At 50.0% G+C, this 17,542-nt stretch overlaps 1 protein-coding gene across 1 annotated transcript in view; it reads right to left on the reverse strand.

Annotated features, from left to right (window-relative positions):
• Nucleotides 1–11,973, reverse strand: part of LOC135915105 (solute carrier family 13 member 2-like) — a 151,021-nt gene extending 139,048 nt beyond the window's left edge. The window contains exons 1-4 of the mRNA XM_065448100.2: nucleotides 11,893–11,973; nucleotides 10,309–10,399; nucleotides 6,912–7,101; nucleotides 195–290 (exon numbers count right to left, since the gene is read on the reverse strand). Coding sequence (XP_065304172.2) covers nucleotides 195–290; nucleotides 6,912–7,101; nucleotides 10,309–10,373 — 351 coding nt within the window. The 5' untranslated portion in view covers nucleotides 10,374–10,399; nucleotides 11,893–11,973. The remainder of the gene's footprint in view (nucleotides 1–194; nucleotides 291–6,911; nucleotides 7,102–10,308; nucleotides 10,400–11,892) is intronic.
• Nucleotides 11,974–17,542: the final 5,569 nt, after the last annotated feature.

A 17,542-nucleotide genomic window follows, 5' to 3' on the forward strand; every position in this document is an offset into this window, starting at 1 on the left:
TTACGTTCGTGCCGCCTCTCGCTTCATGAACTACGCGGCAAGAACACAGCGCGCACGAACCTACCGGCCGCCTGAGCGCGTAGTCTCTGCGCTCATTGCAGATCGCTTTCAACACACGGCCCGCACGGCCGAGCTCAGCCGCGCCAGCCGCCGCCGGAATCGCTATCGCAGTAAAAGGCCTGGAGCATACTGACCACGATGAGTGCATCAGGGCGACAAGGCAGCTGTAGCAGGCGCAGCAAGAAGATGGGCAGGAAGGCAGATGCCTGCGTGGGCATGGCCTCGCTTCCCTGCAGGACACCATAGGGCACTGCTTCAGCATAATGCCCTGCTCACAGCAACGTTCTTAGAATCCTTTCACATTGGAAGATGCACCTGTGACCTTCGTGAAAATGGGGAGCCATTCGTTGAGGAAAATTTTCCTAAACTGCGAAGCGTTTCATGCGAGAAACCTGTTTCCTTTGTAGCTTCGTGCTGCCTGCGTGTGGATGACAATTTTTCCCTTTCATAGAGTGCCATATGACGTCATTAGATGTAGGAGTTAGGGGGAGTACGGTTCTTTTTCAGTAGGGTTAACATGACCGCCATTTCCACAAAATATGAACTTGGCCTAAAGTACCTCGGGGCCTAGCTCAAAAAACAGCTCAAGATGGCTGTGTGACACTTCTGAACTTTTGATGACGAATTGAGTTCCTTTAGTATTCTTAGGGTGCTTCATACACTTTCTGGGTATGTATGTATGTATGTATGTATGTATGTATGTATGTATGTATGTATGTATGTATGTATGTATGTATGTATGTATGTATGTATGTATGTATGTATGTATGTATGTGTGTGTGTGTGTGTGTATGTATGTATGTATGTATGTATGTATGTATGTATGTATGTATGTATGTATGTATGTATGTATGTATGTATGTATGTATGTATGTATGTATGTATGTATGTATGTATGTATGTATGTATGTATGTATGTATGTATGTGTGGCGACGAGCGACCACGTAGACCGTCAAAGTATCGGGCTCTCGCAGGAGAGGAAAAACCAGCACTCCGTCGCTTAGCGTAGCATTCTTTTTAATCATCTTCGGAACGCTAGCCCGCGCCGGAACGCGCCAGCCGCTCGAGCCTCGTGTAGACGCGAGCGTCCGCGTCAACTCTCGTGCGACGCCGATGCTGCTGCCGCTACAGAGGGCTCCCCCCCTAGAGAGGAGGAAAGTTCGACGAACGATGGAAAGTCCACGTGACGCGGCGTGTCTTCGCGTTGGTCGTGGGTGTCACGTGCGCAGGCGGCGACGAAGGATGCAGCAGGGTCGCGTCGCATACAGGTGGAGCTGATGGCGCGGGTGCTTCGATGTAGGCGGGTTTGAGACGTTCCAGGGCAATTGTGTCTGATCGGCCGTTGACATTGACAACAAACGTTGTCGGACGACGCTCTAGAACACAATATGGCCCGGAGTAGTGTGGTTGTAGAGGCTTCCGCATGGCACAGTTACGCACGAAAACGTGGGTAGCAGAGCTGAGTGCCGGAGAAACGTACGGGGACCTTGCTTCTTGTGAACGTGTAGGCACGGGGCGCATCTGGCTGAAGAAAGCTTGCAGTTCGGCTACGTAGTCGGCAGGGGATGGCATAGGCGTTTGGGGGGTGGCGACAAAGAAATCGCACGGAAGGCGTAGGTGGGTGCCGTAGACTAGCTCAGCACAGGAGCAACCTAGGTCGCTCTTGAGTGCGGCTCTGATGCCAAGTAAGACGAGAGGCAAATGCAGGACCCACTTCTGCGGCGATTCATGTGCCATAAGGGAGGCCTTGAGATGCCGGTGAAAACGTTCAACTAGTCCGTTGGACTGCGGGTGGTAAGCAGTTGTGCGAAAACGTGTCGTTCCGAGTAGTTTGAGTAGCTCGTTGAAGAGCGCTGAGTCAAACTGTCGACCGCGATCTGTGATTATTGTCGATGGGCAGCCGAACCTTGCTATCCACGTAGACACGAACGCTGCTGCAACAGTGGGCGCTGAGATATCAGATATAGGTGTAGCTTCTGGCCACCGTGTGTAACGGTCGATGCATGTCAGTATGTAGCAGTATCCTTTCGAAGGTGGAAGAGGGCCAACGAGGTCCAGGTGTACGGTGTCAAAACGAGCATCCGGTGGAAGAAAAGACTTGGCAGGCGGAATGGGGTGACGCTGGATCTTCGAACGTTGACATGACAAACAGCAGCGAACCCAATCGCGAACTTGCGCGTTTAGCCGAGGCCAAACGAAACGACTGGAAAGAAGCTTCTGTGTCGTGCGTATGCCAGGGTGCGACAGGTTGTGCACGGTTTCGAATAGGCGTCTGCGAAGGGATGCCGGAATGTATGGTCTAGGTGTGTCGTTAGAAGTGTCGCAGACGATGGACGTACCATCTGGGGTCACAACGACGTCTTCCAATTTCAGGGACGTTGACGAATTCCGGAGTGTGCGAAGTTCAGTGTCGTCACGCTGTTGACTGGCGAGTAAGTCGGCCTCGATGATGAAAGGTTCCGATGTCAACGTGGAAACGACATTGACACGACTCAGAACGTCAGCTGGAATGTTGTCGGTGCCCTTGATGTGGCGGAACGTTGTTGTAAACTCGGAGATGTAGGAAAGCTGTCGAATCTCGCGGGGCGAGTAACAGGACGCCGAACGATTCGTTGCGTGCACAAGGGGCTTGTGGTCAGTCAAGACAGTGAATGCACGGCCTTCGAGGAAATGGCGAAAATGCTTGATAGCCAGGTAAACAGCGAGTAATTCACGGCCGAAAACGCTGTAGCGGGACTGCGCAGGCTTCAGTTTCTTGGAGAAAAAAGCGAGTGGATGCCACTCATTGTCGATGAATTGCTGCAGAACGGCACCAACGGCGGTATTTGAAGCGTCGGTCATGATGGCAGTGGGTGCGTCTGGCTTTGGGTGTCTAAGCAGCGTGGCGTCGGCGAGGGCAGACTTGACTTTTGCGAAAGCGTCTGCGGCCTCTTCAGTCCACTGAAGCACTTGTTTGCGCTTGTTTACCAGGAGAGCGTCTAGCGGAGCCATAAGTCGTGCGCACTCGGGAATGAATCGGCGGTAGAAATTGACGAATCCGAGAAATTGGCGAAGCTTGGTGAGTGTGGTCGGTCGGGGAAAGTTTTCGATGACGCGAATCTTGGACGGCAGAGGTCGAATGCCGTTAGCGTCGACGATATGACCGAGGAACTCGAGTTCGGTTTGACCGAATTCACTCTTGGCGGCGTTGATGACAATTCCTTTACTGGCAAGGCGTGAAAACAACAACCGCAAGTGGTGAAGATGTTCTTCGGCCGAAGAGCTTGCCACGAGGAGGTCGTCAATGTATGCGAAAACGAAAGGCAGACCTCGGGTGACGGAATCGATGAAACGCTGAAAGGATTGGCCCGCGTTACGTAAACCGAAAGGCATGCGGAGAAATTCGAAAAGACCGAAGGGCGTGGTGATGGCGGTCTTGGGAATGTCTTCTTCAGCGACCGGTAGTTGATGGTAGGCGCGAACGAGATCGATCTTAGAAAAGATTGTCGCACCGTGCAACGCTACCGTGAAGTCCTGAATGTTCGGTAGAGGGTAGCGATCAGGAACTGTGACGTTGTTTAGTGCCCGGTAATCGCCGCAGGGGCGCCAGTCGCCCGTCTTCTTAGGCACCATGTGAAGTGGTGATGCCCAGTTACTGGAAGAAGGGCGGATGATGCCAAGTTGCAGCATGTGTTCGAACTCCACGCGAGCGATCTTGAGTTTCTCCGGGGACAAACGCCGGGGTCGGAAGTAGACCGGTGGGCCGGAGGTGACGATGTGATGGCACACGTCATGTTGTACCGGTTGCGTCCAGTCCGGCAGGCGCGTCAAAGTGGGAAACTCGCGTAGGAGCGCGGCGAAAGGTTCCTCCAACATGGCAAAAATAGGCGCTATGGGCGATGTGCCTGATGATGGGACGCCGGAAACGGATAGCTGGGTTACGGAGTCGACGAGACGGCGTCGTTGGATGTCCACAAGGAGTCCGAAGTTATGCAAGAAGTCTGCTCCAATGACTGCATGACGGACGTCTGCAACCAGGAAGATCCAGCGGAACGCTCGTCGAAGGCCAAGGTTTAGCATGACGGAGCGTGACGAGAAAACTGGAATCTTGGTGCCGTTGACGGCTTGCAAAAACGACACAGGAGTCGCTTTTCGGTCGGAGCGCTGGGCGGGGAGAATGCTGACGTCAGCACCTGTATCGACTAAGAATCGTTGTCCCGTAACTCTGTCCGTCACGTAGAAAAGGCGACTTGTGTGCTGGGCCGGACCACTCGTCGCCGTTAGAGGTCGGCCGGCCTGTTTCCCTGCCAAGCGCAGGGACGCCGACAGTGACGAGCGTCGTTTCCAAAACGGCGGTGATAGTAGCAAACGCCAGGCGTTGTAGTTGAGGCTTCATTGCGAGTGCCCGTGCGTCTTGATCTGCTGGAACTACGGCTGCGTGGGCGACGAGACGTGCGGCGATGCTCCGCTCCACTGATGATGCGTTCCAGGCGCTCACACAAGGAGTCGAGCGGAGAGTGCACTGCGGAAGAGCAGGGAAGAGTTTGCAGAGCGGTTGTATTGTCACCCGGAGACGGTGACGTGGCTGCGATGGTTGGGGTGGCTACTTCCATGACTTTGTCGGCCAAAGCGGCAAGTCCGGTAAGGTCCATGGTAGAGGCTGTCGCCAGGACCATCTGCACGTTAGCCGGGAGTCGTTGCAAAAACAGTTCGCGCAACGGCGTGTCGTCGATGGATCTCGCGTTGTTTCCGAGCAGCTGGCTCATTCGGCGAAGAAGTTGACTAGGGCGTCGGTCGCCGAGTTCTTCAGCGGACAGAAGCTGCTGGATGCGAGAACGCTGTGAAGCTGCTGTGCGCTGTAGCAGTGCTGCCTTGAGATCGTCATAGGCGGCGGCAGACAATGGGGAGTTCAACAAATCTGCTACCGCGTCAATGGCGGCGGGCGAGAGCGCTGCGACGGCGTAATGGAACTTCGAGGCTTGAGAGCGGATACCAGCGACTTGAAATTGCGCTTCGGCCTGAAGAAACCACGCCGAAGGATGCTGGTCCCAGTACTGTGGGAGGCGGACGGCGATGGCGGAACAGGAGGGCTCACCGCGTTCCTCGGAATGGTTCTGGCCTTGAGCTCTCGTAGCGTCGGTCTGGTCCATGGTCGTCTCTACCACAGGAGCGTATGGCAATATCACGTGCGGGTTTCACCAAACTGTGGCGACGAGCGACCACGTAGACCGTCAAAGTATGGGGCTCTCGCAGGAGAGGAAAAACCAACACTCCGTCGCTTAGCGTAGCATTCTTTTTAATCATCTTCGGAACGCTAGCCCGCGCCGGAACGCGCCAGCCGCTCGAGCCTCGTGTAGACGCGAGCGTCCGCGTCAACTCTCGTGCGACGCCGATGCTGCTGCCGCTACATATGTATGTATGTATGTATGTATGTATGTATGTATGTATGTATGTATGTATGTATGTATGTATGTATGTATGTATGTATGTATGTATGTATGTATGTATGTATGTATGTATGTATGTATGTATGTATGTATGTATGTATGTATGTATGTATGTATGTATGTATGTATGTATGTATGTATGTATGTATGTATGTATGTATGTATGTATGTATGTATGTATGTATGTATGTATGTATGTATGTATGTATGTATGTATGTATGTATGTATGTATGTATGTATGTATGTATGTATGTATGTATGTATGTATGTATGTATGTATGTATGTATGTATGTATGTATGTATGTATGTATGTATGTATGTATGTATGTATGTATGTATGTATGTATGTATGTATGTATGTATGTATGTATGTATGTATGTATGTATGTATGTATGTATGTATGTATGTATGTATGTATGTATGTATGTATGTATGTAACTGTATTGCCGCCGACCTGGGTCACTGGGTAGTTTGTGGTCGAATGGGTAGCGCATCGGGATGCTGTGCTGACGTAACAGGGTTCGAAACCAAGCATCGGTCCAACTTGGGTCACTGAGTATGTGCCAGTAGGCACGTAGGCGCCGCTCTTCCACGAACCTGCCACGCCGCCATCGGTCCTTGTAAGACGCGGGAGTGGGTAGGTACCGCTGTTCGAAGAACTCTTCGACGCCTATTGGAGCAGTGGGTATGCGCCACTCAGCCTTCAACGAACGTCTTTGGAGCCAACTTAGGTAACTTGGTACGTGTCAGTAGGCGTGCGCCAGTCTACAATGACAAGAAATGTCCTCTTAATTTCTCTGATGCTGGGCGCAATTTAACACACGCCACATGACTTCCTCAAGGACAGCAAACAGACGATTTAGCAGGCTGCGCTACGAATGCGCTGGGTATGTGCCACTTTTAAGAGAACGCATTCTATGCCAACGCTTTAGCGAGCTGCTCTATGAATGTACTGCGTATGGGTCGGTCTTCAATGAACTTCTCGCCAATTGGGGTTACCGGGTATGTACGTACCTCTGAGTGCTTGGCAAGCGAGGGGAAAATTGTCAGCGTTCGTAGGCACCGGTACGCCACGCTTCTCGTCTCGGAGGCCACCCACGAGGCAGTTCAGCCTTTCGCTCTAATACACTATTTGTTTAGAAAAATATGAGTGCTGGCCAAATGAGGTAGACGAAGAGTAGTAAATACTGTCACGCGAACGTTTCATGCCTGAAGCACGCAGATCATACAAATCCACGTATAACCAGCCTTCGCACAGCAGCTGAACAGTCGCAGCGTCAAGGCTCAGTGATTCTTTAAGAAAACTCAATGTATTCTACGTGGCCTCCGAGATTGCAATGGCAAAAAGTAGCGCTCGTGCCAATCTCGGAGGCCACGCATTCTAGTACCAGGACCGAAATGGCTACAGTGGCACACAGTACCTGCAGCACGAGGAGCACTCCGAGGCAGGTGATGCAGCGAACGGCAGGCGAGCCAAGCTCGGGTATCCACTGCGTGCCCAGGCTGGTCAGCAGCAGCAGCACCAGCGAGGCCAGCACACCGAGAACGGTGGAGCCCGCGCGGTTCAGCACACAGCGGGCTATCGTGTCCCAGTCGATGACGTCAATCGCGCTGCACCGAGCGCGCACAAATCATTTACAAAGACGCAAATTTAAAGGAGAGTGTGAACATGCGGGACCTCCGAATAATTAATGGAATAGGATCGTATTCGATGGGGTGTTCGAATCGAATAGCCTGAGTCCATCAGGATGTCAACTATGCGCAGTGAAACATAAAACTGCAATAAATATACCATCAATTTCATCCCCGTGGGCCTAGTAGTGTCATAAAGCACAAGAACTTACGTACGTAGGGCAGGTTACGTTGATCATGGAGCCCGGCCTTAACAGCTACACACCGATCATCCGCACTCTCCGAAGAGGCACACACATGCGAGAAAACTGCTTGTATTTTTCCAAACGGTCCACTTGTGCTTTTAGTACAAAATGGCTCGTGATTTTCAACGTAATGACGGAAGCTTGCTAGCGTGATAAACATGTTAGGTTGTGAACATTGCTTTATATTCATGGTGAAAGCGACCGCTCAATATTCTAAGATTATACGAAGAGGACTCGATATTCGAGTCTTCTGGAACTATTTGGTTCGGTGCCAAAAAATACTGTTCGCACACGGCTAGAAATATGAACACGATGACATTCATCCGTAGTTGGACACGAAAGAAGTGCATCAGATACACAACGAACGAACAGACCAAAGCACGGAAAAACTACACTACCTTTTATCGTTAGTTCATTTATTGAGGCTTTTATATTTGCATAATTATGACTAAACAAACCCTGTTTCATTACAACCTGGAAAAAAGGCACCAAGCTACAGTCACATAGGTCGCGAAGCTTGAGAGAAACGGCGGTTTAGAAGTAATTTCCATCGAATTCAAGAAGGTTGTTGCGATATAATGCGACATAGGATATCAAGGTACTTTGTTGGGCTAGTTAGTGAATGGCCGCTAGGGAAAATCCGTCTATCTCGACTCATTCCTTCCGTCGATTTCAACCTTGCGCTAGAAATCCTTCTTAGGTGACATAGAAGATGGGCTATTTAATCCTTAGGGCATATGACGTTCGAAGCCGTTTGCATACATTTAAATAGCTGTTTTACGCAAAGAAATACAGCCTTCATTGTCTTGCAACCAACATCTGATCCAGTTATACTTTCAGCACATCGCTGAGACAAGTGTCTTTTATAGTCAAGAGTTCGACGAAAGTTCGTCTGGTCAGGTAACATGATGATGAAGAAATTACGGCCACTGACCAAGTCAAGGTGAAAAACACACAGAGACGTTTCGGGACCCGTACGTGTAAGTGTCTTTTATGTAGACATGCTATGGAAAATGCCTTCTACGTACGTGGTTTCAAAGACGCTGAATCAGTTTTCGGTGCACATTAAGGAACTTCCTGAACGTAAGTTTAAAACGCATTTGGGAACTATTTTTTTGAAAAAATATTAATTGTTGCAAAACTTGCTAAATTTTACCTTTGTTGTATGTTTTTTTTTGCTCAGGGTGAACAATATTTCATTGTCTACTTGTTGATTTTTAAAGGTTGCGGTTACGAGTCTTCTGTGCTGTAGGGGTGCATGCGTTGTCTGACTGAGTTTGTACATGTATTCACTGTGGCTATCTTACACGGCTTCTTTAGTCATTTTACATCCCACGCTCCATCCGCTCTTTTAATGATCGCATTTATGTCACATTTTGGTGTCTGCTTTTACATGTGCAACTTGTAGATTTCAAAGTGAAAAGTGTTAGAACTTATGTAAGATTTTGAGTTGGCTTTTACCTGTCCTATTTGTAAAAGCTGCCGCTACTTATGTCAGCTTTTGGTGAGCACAGCGAGAAGAATCATACGCGACCTTTGATTGCCAATAACTCCGCTTCTGCTGAACGCATTGATGTGCTTTCTGCGGCGAATTAATACTGAAATAGCCTGTTTTGACTACACATGCATTTCTAGACTTCGTTAGAAACTGGTTCAGGGCCTCTTTAAGAAATTTTAACCTTACGTTTGAAAAGTGTCAGGTTTTGTGTTCCAGAAGTACATTCGAAGTTCTTAAATATACGAAATATCAGATGCTTCAGCATTTATACGTTAGACTGCGGAAAGTAGCCCGAAGTATCGTAATCTCACTACGCAAAACAGATCGATTTATTTTGAGTATTTAAAGAAAAACATCAACAATGAGCATCCGGAGCAATTGATAATGATGGAAGAAAGGAGCAGCTGCGAACCCTCATGCCAGAGCGACTACAAGAAGGGAGCAAGCTTCCATTACTTAAACGCGAAGGGTTAACGAGTCGCTTCCTAGAATTCTCGAAGATTGTCACGTGCAAATCTCCTAATGCATGTAAGCTAACTCTGCTCAGTTGCTCAAGTGCAAATATACTCTGGCGTCGTTGACAGAATTCAGTGCCAATATGCTGCAGGCATGCTGTATTGTTGAGAATGGCAGATTTAAAAGAAATCTAGAACAGTGGCACCGGAATGAGGCAGCCAATGGACACACTGTGTAAGAAGCCCTGGCAAAGCATTTCGGTCACTATCTGTCTCACGTACGCGTGCACGCACGCACGCACGCTTGCTTCTTGAATAATTTTGCATAATATCTACAGCGCACGCACAAAGTGGACAAGGGGTCCATCTCTAAGTTTTACTAATACGCAGTGCGTAATTTGGCACACATATAACGATGATTGCCATGTACTTAATTCATTGTGAACAAGGCACGCGCATTGGTCATCGAAACGTAAAAAAAATTCTTTAATTTTTTTTTGCTAGAGAGTACGTTTTTCTCTGCAACCACCGCTTTGCCCGAAAAAGTTGCAATTGCCGCTGATTTAAGACCTGAAGCCCGTCTTCCGAAAAGTTCCTAGCTAGTTCTTTGCCCTCCGACACCTACCAAAGAGCTGACAATGCTGATATCTGCGAAATAATCAATTACAGCAGATGTCACCCAGAAAACCTAATCTGAGATGGCGAGGAGAGTAATTACGTCCCTATAGCAGACGTCTTTCAGTCACGTAACTGTTGGAGCGGCCCGTGGTGCGAGCATTACGCGAGCGTTTTTAGAACGCGATGTCCTACTCGCTTCACGCTGACCCGTCAGCTTTCACCGGCTGCGAAAAACAAAACAAAACAAAACAAAACAACAACAACAACAACAACAACAAATAAAAGAACACTTTGAAATGTCGGGTCTACAGATAAGCAATTATGTGATATAAGCGTGGAGTCGATAATGTCACTTTTTCCCAATGCTCACCTTTCCTGAAACATGGAATGCCTGCCGAATCCTCTGCGCGACTTGAAGGTATAGTCGGCATCCATGTTTTCGCCTTCCCCCGATGGTCTAGCTGAGCGTAAAATATAAAGCTGCCGTAAATGCAAAGCAAAAACCGAAGGCAATTTTTGCGTGAAGTGTACATTAAAGCGAAAATTGAGCTGTTGTAGACAGAGTCGACAACGACATCTGGGCTGTCTTTGGAGATATTGGGTTTAGAAGCGTCTAGCTTAATGCCGCTATTTAGCGTTGCTGTTGGCGCGCCAGCGAACCACAACCTTCGCGCGCAGTGCTACCTTCATCCTAGCCGTGTCGTCTCCTATAGTCGAAGCTCCGCGGACAAGCTGGAGCGCACAAATGGGCGTGGCCAGAGCGGTGATCGCAATGGTAGCTAAGACATGCTTGTGGGCGATTGTAGCCGAGATATGTATATGAGCGATCGCCCCCTTTTAGCCCCAGGTCTTAAACCAACGATCGTATACATATAGATTGCATTTCAGGTTGTAGTCGACGTATAATGCTGCACTCTTAGCTCATTCCGTTTGACGGCGGAAGTGCCCCAGGAAGATTGGCGTGTGGTTCTTAAACTTTAACGCCACTCTAAGTGGCAGACGTTTGTTGACGGCAAGCATAGCTGTCCCACATTGACTAGCGGCTCAAGTACAGAACAGTATAATAATACGTACTGGAATACTTAAAGCACAGATAATGCGTTCCTTGTTCATGTGCACATTTAACACTACCTTGGCCCAATACATTGTGCCAAGAATAAGATATTGCAGCCATAATTATTACAGGCTGACAGTCTATTTTACCATGCCAAAATCTGCAGAAGAATACTGTGTCAGCTCTGTATCTTCTTTGTTGGCGTAATATAAGCCCCTTCTTATGCCTGTAGGGAACTAGAAACTATTCATTGTACAGCGCAAGAGCGTAGAAATGCAAATATATAATGTGGAGCGTAATCACACCTCTGCGCACATTTCCTGCAATACTGTCTTTTCGGCTGTGTAGTAAACCTGGCACGTCCCGCTGTCGCATTTATTTTAGTTAATTTGATTTTTAATTTGATTTAAGTGTTCGTTATTTGACAGATCTCATGAATGCAATAGTCCTCAAAATAGGGGTATCATCACCTAGCGATCTCAATGGCTAACGACGGTGGTTAACGACGGAAACACGGCGCCGCGATGTGTGCGCGGGTTGCAGAGCCGCGTTAGAAGAGCGGCTTCTCGTGAACGAGAGCCGTTCAATGCTTCAGTGGGTGCGTTCTGTGCAGTCCGTTGGCTATCACGCCCAGGGATCGTGTGGCACTGACGTTTAGAAAAATTGTTGGCGCAAAAGCCAAGCGTGCAAACTGCAGTAACTGAAACGGAGGAATACGTATGCGTTCACCAATAGCATTCGTTTTTCTGCACCAAGAGATGTTTTACGAAGCCACCGATATTTGTTGCAGGGTACTAGGGCGTTTGTAGCGTGATAAATTAAGCTTTAAGAAAGCAGAAGAAATTTTGCCCGTGCCCTACGTGAATTATCTATCGGGAAGTCCGAAATATGTGGTCTCACCGAAGTCCGAGACGTGGGAAGCTTCTTCTTGAACAGCTGATTCGTGAATGCACACAGAACGGAGCCCGTAGCCTTGCTTCTTCCTCTTCTTCTGTGCATGCGCGCGTGCTGGAATCTTTGTCTCCTTGCACGTCGTCTCCCAAGCATGGGAATTATTCGAAATTTTACTTTACGTGTCACTGCCACTGTAAGCCTGAGCGGTGCAACATCTTGACGTAACGCCACCTGTTATGCATTGTTTTTGATATCCGGCTTAGAAAAGCAGCCCTGCTTCACCTACACACACATTCTTGGAAGGCGATTGTTTCATGTACCTAATTGTTGTTGATCCTCAGTGACCTGGCGTGACTCACTCTAGGAAATGGGCCATGAATCGGGCGGTGTGAAGCTGCCACAGTAGCAAGAACGTCATGGCGTTTTTCTCCTCAGCGCGAGGTCGTGGATGAAATTGTAGGCGCAGCAATGGAGCCACTCACGTAATCGACAATTGCGTGCTATTGGTGAACTCGGAAGTCGAAGAAAAAATGATAGGCATAACTTAAAGAGAGAGGAAGACAGTGGTATGCATGAGAGAGCAAACGGAAGTACCGACAAAGAAAGGGGGTTTTACATGCCAAAACCACGATCTCATTATGAGGCACACCGTAGAGGGGCACTCCGGAAATTTGGACTACCTGGGGTTCTCTTAAAGGGGGTGCCCACAATCCTATAGTTGATTATAATTAATAATAGATTATCATAGTTTATTTATTTATTGCAACGCCTTCAGTGCCCGAAGGCGTTAGAAGAATATCAGAATACGGAAGAATATGGTTTAGAAGAATATCAACAACGGAATAATTTTTTCTGTATATTTTAATCACATGTCTAGTTTCTATATCTTGTGAGCTGAAAGGTTGTTGTTGCCTTGGATTGTGTGTGTTCGTATTGTGTTGCAATCTTCAACAATCGTGCGTGTGCTTCTCAGTATTGTGGTGGCCAGGTTTCCTCAAGATAGATAGAATAAACTTTAATGTCCAACAGAAAAGGCGATCTACCCATCCCCCGACACGCAGGACAGGGGGCGAGTGCCGTAGCCTCAGATGCAGGCTGGGAGGTCTTGGGTCCCAACAGCCTCTTCAGCCAGTTGGACGAGCCGGAGCTGGAGCTCAGAGTCCGAGATGCGCAGCAGGGTCTCCCAGGTGTCTCTACTATCTATTTTGTGTGTTCCCCCGGGAGAGTGTCCTAAACAGCTTCTTTTTTCCCCAGGTCAGGCGTAGCATTGCCTTTGGTTGAATGTGCTGCAAATAAAGTCAAATTCAATTTATTGCGTAGAGCAGACGTATAGCCAGGGATCAATTAGGGTCGCATAATGGGAGCTAGAGAAAAGGAAAGTGCAATCGTGGGCGGCTAGGAGACGCGATGAAATGTCGAACATCTTCAGGAATAGGGCCAATTGAGCTGACGAAGCACAGACATGTAAGGAGATCAGTAAAAGAGGTCATCGCCTCGCAGCGTGCACGCATAGGCTGACGATGAAAGAACCCAAGGTATAAATTTACTCACTATATCTCTGCTATGGAACCCCTCACAGCCCAAGTACGTGGGGTTAGGCAGGGTAAAGTCAATTGTTAAATTAGTCCTGCAATTACTAATCCAATACCACGTGTCCTCGGTATATTGACACGTGTACTTGTCTTTATCGGGCGACAAGTTTTGCCGCCGAACAAATGTTATCGCACAGCGCGGGACGCGCCTGCATGTATCCGAAGTTTCTGGAAAGTTATCGATGCTTCTACCCACTGTCTGTCGTCGCCGAACGTTGTGTTATCTGATTTCATCGCTTGACACGAATGGTGTAGAACATTTTAGAAGGCATGCGGGTCCCAACGTTTAATCTGGAACATTCGACGATTGCTGTATAAAAGCCGACGCGCTTGACCCGCTGATCAGATTTCCGACGATCGCCGACCGTGTTCGCCGCTATCATTGTGCTATAAGTGTAGCCTGTTTTGTGGGCACACGTTCGCCCAATAAAAGTTAGTTTTGTATTCTACCGTACTGCTTCTTTCTTCACCGTCACTACCACGTGACATCTGGTGGAGGTGCTTTTCGTTCATGTACGGGACGCCCCCAACAAGCCGTGATCCCAGCCCAGACCGCAAACAGAACACCAACGTAGTCCCGGACCACCGAGCAATCCGCCGTGTACAACAGCTGCCCCCGGAGCACGGACTTCTAACTGAGAAGACCAAGAAGATTGTGGCCAAGGCAACCCCAATGGCAGCCCCAGCATCCCCTATTGTGCTGCAGCAGCCCAGGGAACCACCGACGTTCCGCAATTCCACATTTGAGGACCCGGAAACCTGGCTGGAAACGTATGAGAGGGTCGCTACGTTTAACAACTGGGCAAGCGACGACAAGCAACGACATGTCTATTTCTCATTGGAGGACGCCGCCAAGACGTGGTTCGAGAATCGAGAAGCCACCTTGACGACGTGGGACCTCTTCCGAAGCGGCTTCCTGCAAACATTTCAAAGCGTCGTGCGAAAAGAGCGAGCCCAAGCTCTACTGGAGACAAGAGCGCAGCTGCCGAATGAGACGATCGCGATCTTCACTGAGGATATGAGCCGTCTGTTCCGCCACGCCGACCCCGAAATGTCCGAGGAAAAGAAAGTACGTCTACTGATGCGTGGTGTAAAAGAGGAACTTTTCGCCGGTATGGTAAGAAGCCCACCGAAGACCGTCGACGAGTTTCTTCGTGAGGCGACGAGCATCGAGAAGACACTGGAATTTCGGAACCGGCTATTCGACCGACGCATAAGCCAACAAGCTACTCCGGAATTCAATCACTGGCCACGGACAATCTATGCGAGACCATCAGGGCCATTGTGCGCGAAGAACTGCGCAAGGTCTTGCCATCGTCGCAGCCTCAAGTGGCCTTGATCGCCGACATCGTGAAAGAAGAGGTGCACCGATCGCTAGGAGTTCCTGAGGTGCAACCACATTTACCGCAGCCCCAGCCAGAAGCGATGACTTACGCCTCCGTCGCACGCCGTCAAGCTCCCCCTCCGCGACAACGCCAGGGCCCTGTAACGTCGCAATTCCGTCGTCCACCGCCGCCGCCGCCAGCACGCCCACCCGTCGCCCAGCGCACCTACGCGAGGAAGACGGACATTTGGCGAGCCCCCGACCACCGCCCGCTCTGCCTGCTATCACTGCGGAGAAGCCGGCCATGTGTACCGCCGATGCCCATACCGCGACATGGGACTCAGAGGGTTCGCCGTCAACGCGCCGCGTCCACAGCTTGGGGAGCGCCCACGTGACATTGCCGATTACCTAGCCGCCACTCAGTGGAACTCTCGACGACCGTCCCGTTCGCCGTCACCAGGCCGCTACCTGTCGCCGCAGCGCCGTCCATACACTGGCCCAGCCCGGGGCTGCTCTGCGAGCCCATACCCGGAAAACTAAAAGCAGCAACCGATGGAGGTGCGGTTGCTGTTCGTCGAACTGACGAAGATCCTCCGCCGCCGACGAAGACGACGAAGAGACCATCTCGACGACATAACGACACGCCGCCGTCCCGACGAAGTCTGGAAGCCAAAACTACACCGACGAAAGACGACTTGACGACGCGACGTTCCAACCTCAGTTCAACACGACGCAGCCGTGATCCAACGCCAAGACCTAACTGCAATGCCAGACAAAGAACAACCGACCTCGACGTGCTTCTCGGCGGCCACGCAGTCACTGCCTTAGTCGACACAGGGGCCGATTACTCCGTAATGAGTGGACACATCGCCGCCCAGTTGAAGAAAGTTAAGACCGCATGGGAAGGCCCTCAGATTCGCACCGCTGGAGGACACCTCATCACGCCGACTGGGATCTGCACGGCAAGAATAACCATTCATGGCCGGACTTACCCTGCCACCTTCGTTATCCTCCAGCAGTGTTCACGAGACGTCATTCTCGGTATGGACTTTCTGGACCAACACGGCGCAATCATCAACCTGAAGTCGAAGTCAGTAACGCTGTCGGAAGATAAAGCAATGCCGCCGGAGAGCCCTCGTAGTCACCACACCTTGAGTGTGCTCGAAGATCAAGTGAGCGTCCCGCCTCGCTGCAGCATCGTTATTTCGGTCAGCACCGAAACACCCGCTGACGTAGAAGGCGTCATTGAAGGCGACCAACGTCTACTGCTATACCATGAAATTTGCGTCGCAAGAGGGATCGCTCGACTGCATGGAGGGAAAACTGAAGTGTTGCCGACAAACTTCAGCCAGGAGTTCAAACACATCGACAAGGGCACGACGATCGCGTACATCGAGGAAATTCTGGGAACAAGTAATGCGTTTGTCCTCTCGGATTCCGCCGCATCTACCCCGACGACCATGGTTCCCGAACCAGACTACGACATTAATCCAAATCTCCCTATGATTAAGCAACAGCAGCTCAGAAGTCTGCTCCGACGATACAAAGGCTGCTTTTCGACGTCATCGAGGATTCGACAAACACCAGTCGCCAAGCATCGCATAATCACCGAGGAATGCGCTCGCCCACTCCGTCAGAGCCCTTACCGAGTTTCGGCGCGAGAACGTGAAGCTATAAGAGAACAAGTCGACGAAATGCTGCGCGACGACATCATCCAGCCGTCAAAAAGCCCGTGGGCATCCCCTGTTGTTCTGGTAAAGAAAAAGGACGGAACCCTACGTTTCTGCGTCGATTATCGTCGTCTGAACAAGATCACGAAGAAGGACGTATACCCCCTCCCACGGATAGACGACGCATTGGATCGGCTCTGCAACGCTAAATACTTCTCGTCCATGGACCTAAAGTCTGGCTATTGGCAAATAGAAGTCGACGAAAGAGATCGCGAAAAGACCGCCTCCATCACCCCAGACGGCCTCTACGAGTTCAAGGTTATGCCATTCGGACTGTGCTCGGCGCCTGCAACGTTCCAGCGCGTGATGGACACGGTTTTAGCAGGACTGAAGTGGCAGACCTGTCTCGTATACTTGGATGACGTCGTCGTCTTCGCCGGAAATTTCAACGTTCACCTTAGGCGGCTGGCAACAGTAGTAGAGGCCATCAGGTCATCAGGACTTACTCTGAAGCCGGAAAAGTGCCGCTTCGCTTACGAGGAGCTTCTATTTTTAGGCCACGTCATCAGCAAATCTGGAGTCCGCCACGACCCGCAGAAAACAGCTGCCATCGCAAAGTTCCCGCAGCCCATCGACAAGAAGGCAGTGCGTAGATTCCTTGGCATGTGTGCCTACTACAGGCGCTTTGTCAAGGACTTTTCACGCATCGCTGAGCCGCTAACGCATCTAACCAAATCTGATGTCGAGTTCAAATGACAAACGCCGCAGGCCGACGCATTTCAAGAACTAAAACGACGCATGCAGTCACCGCCTGTACTCGCACATTTCGACGAAGACGCCGATACCGAAATCCACACTGACGCCAGTAGCCTAGGCCTCGGTGCCGTCCTAGTCCAGAAGAAAGATGGACATGAACACGTGATAGCTTACGCTAGCCGGTCGTTGTCAAAAGCGGAAGGCAATTATTCTACAACCGAAAAGGAATGCCTCGCCATCGTTTGGGCTACAGCGAAATTTCGCCCTTACCTATATGGCAGGCCATTCAAAGTCGTCAGCGACCATCACGCCTT

This window comes from Dermacentor albipictus, chromosome 4 (genome assembly GCF_038994185.2).
Source record: "Dermacentor albipictus isolate Rhodes 1998 colony chromosome 4, USDA_Dalb.pri_finalv2, whole genome shotgun sequence".
Lineage (NCBI taxonomy): Eukaryota > Metazoa > Arthropoda > Arachnida > Ixodida > Ixodidae > Dermacentor > Dermacentor albipictus.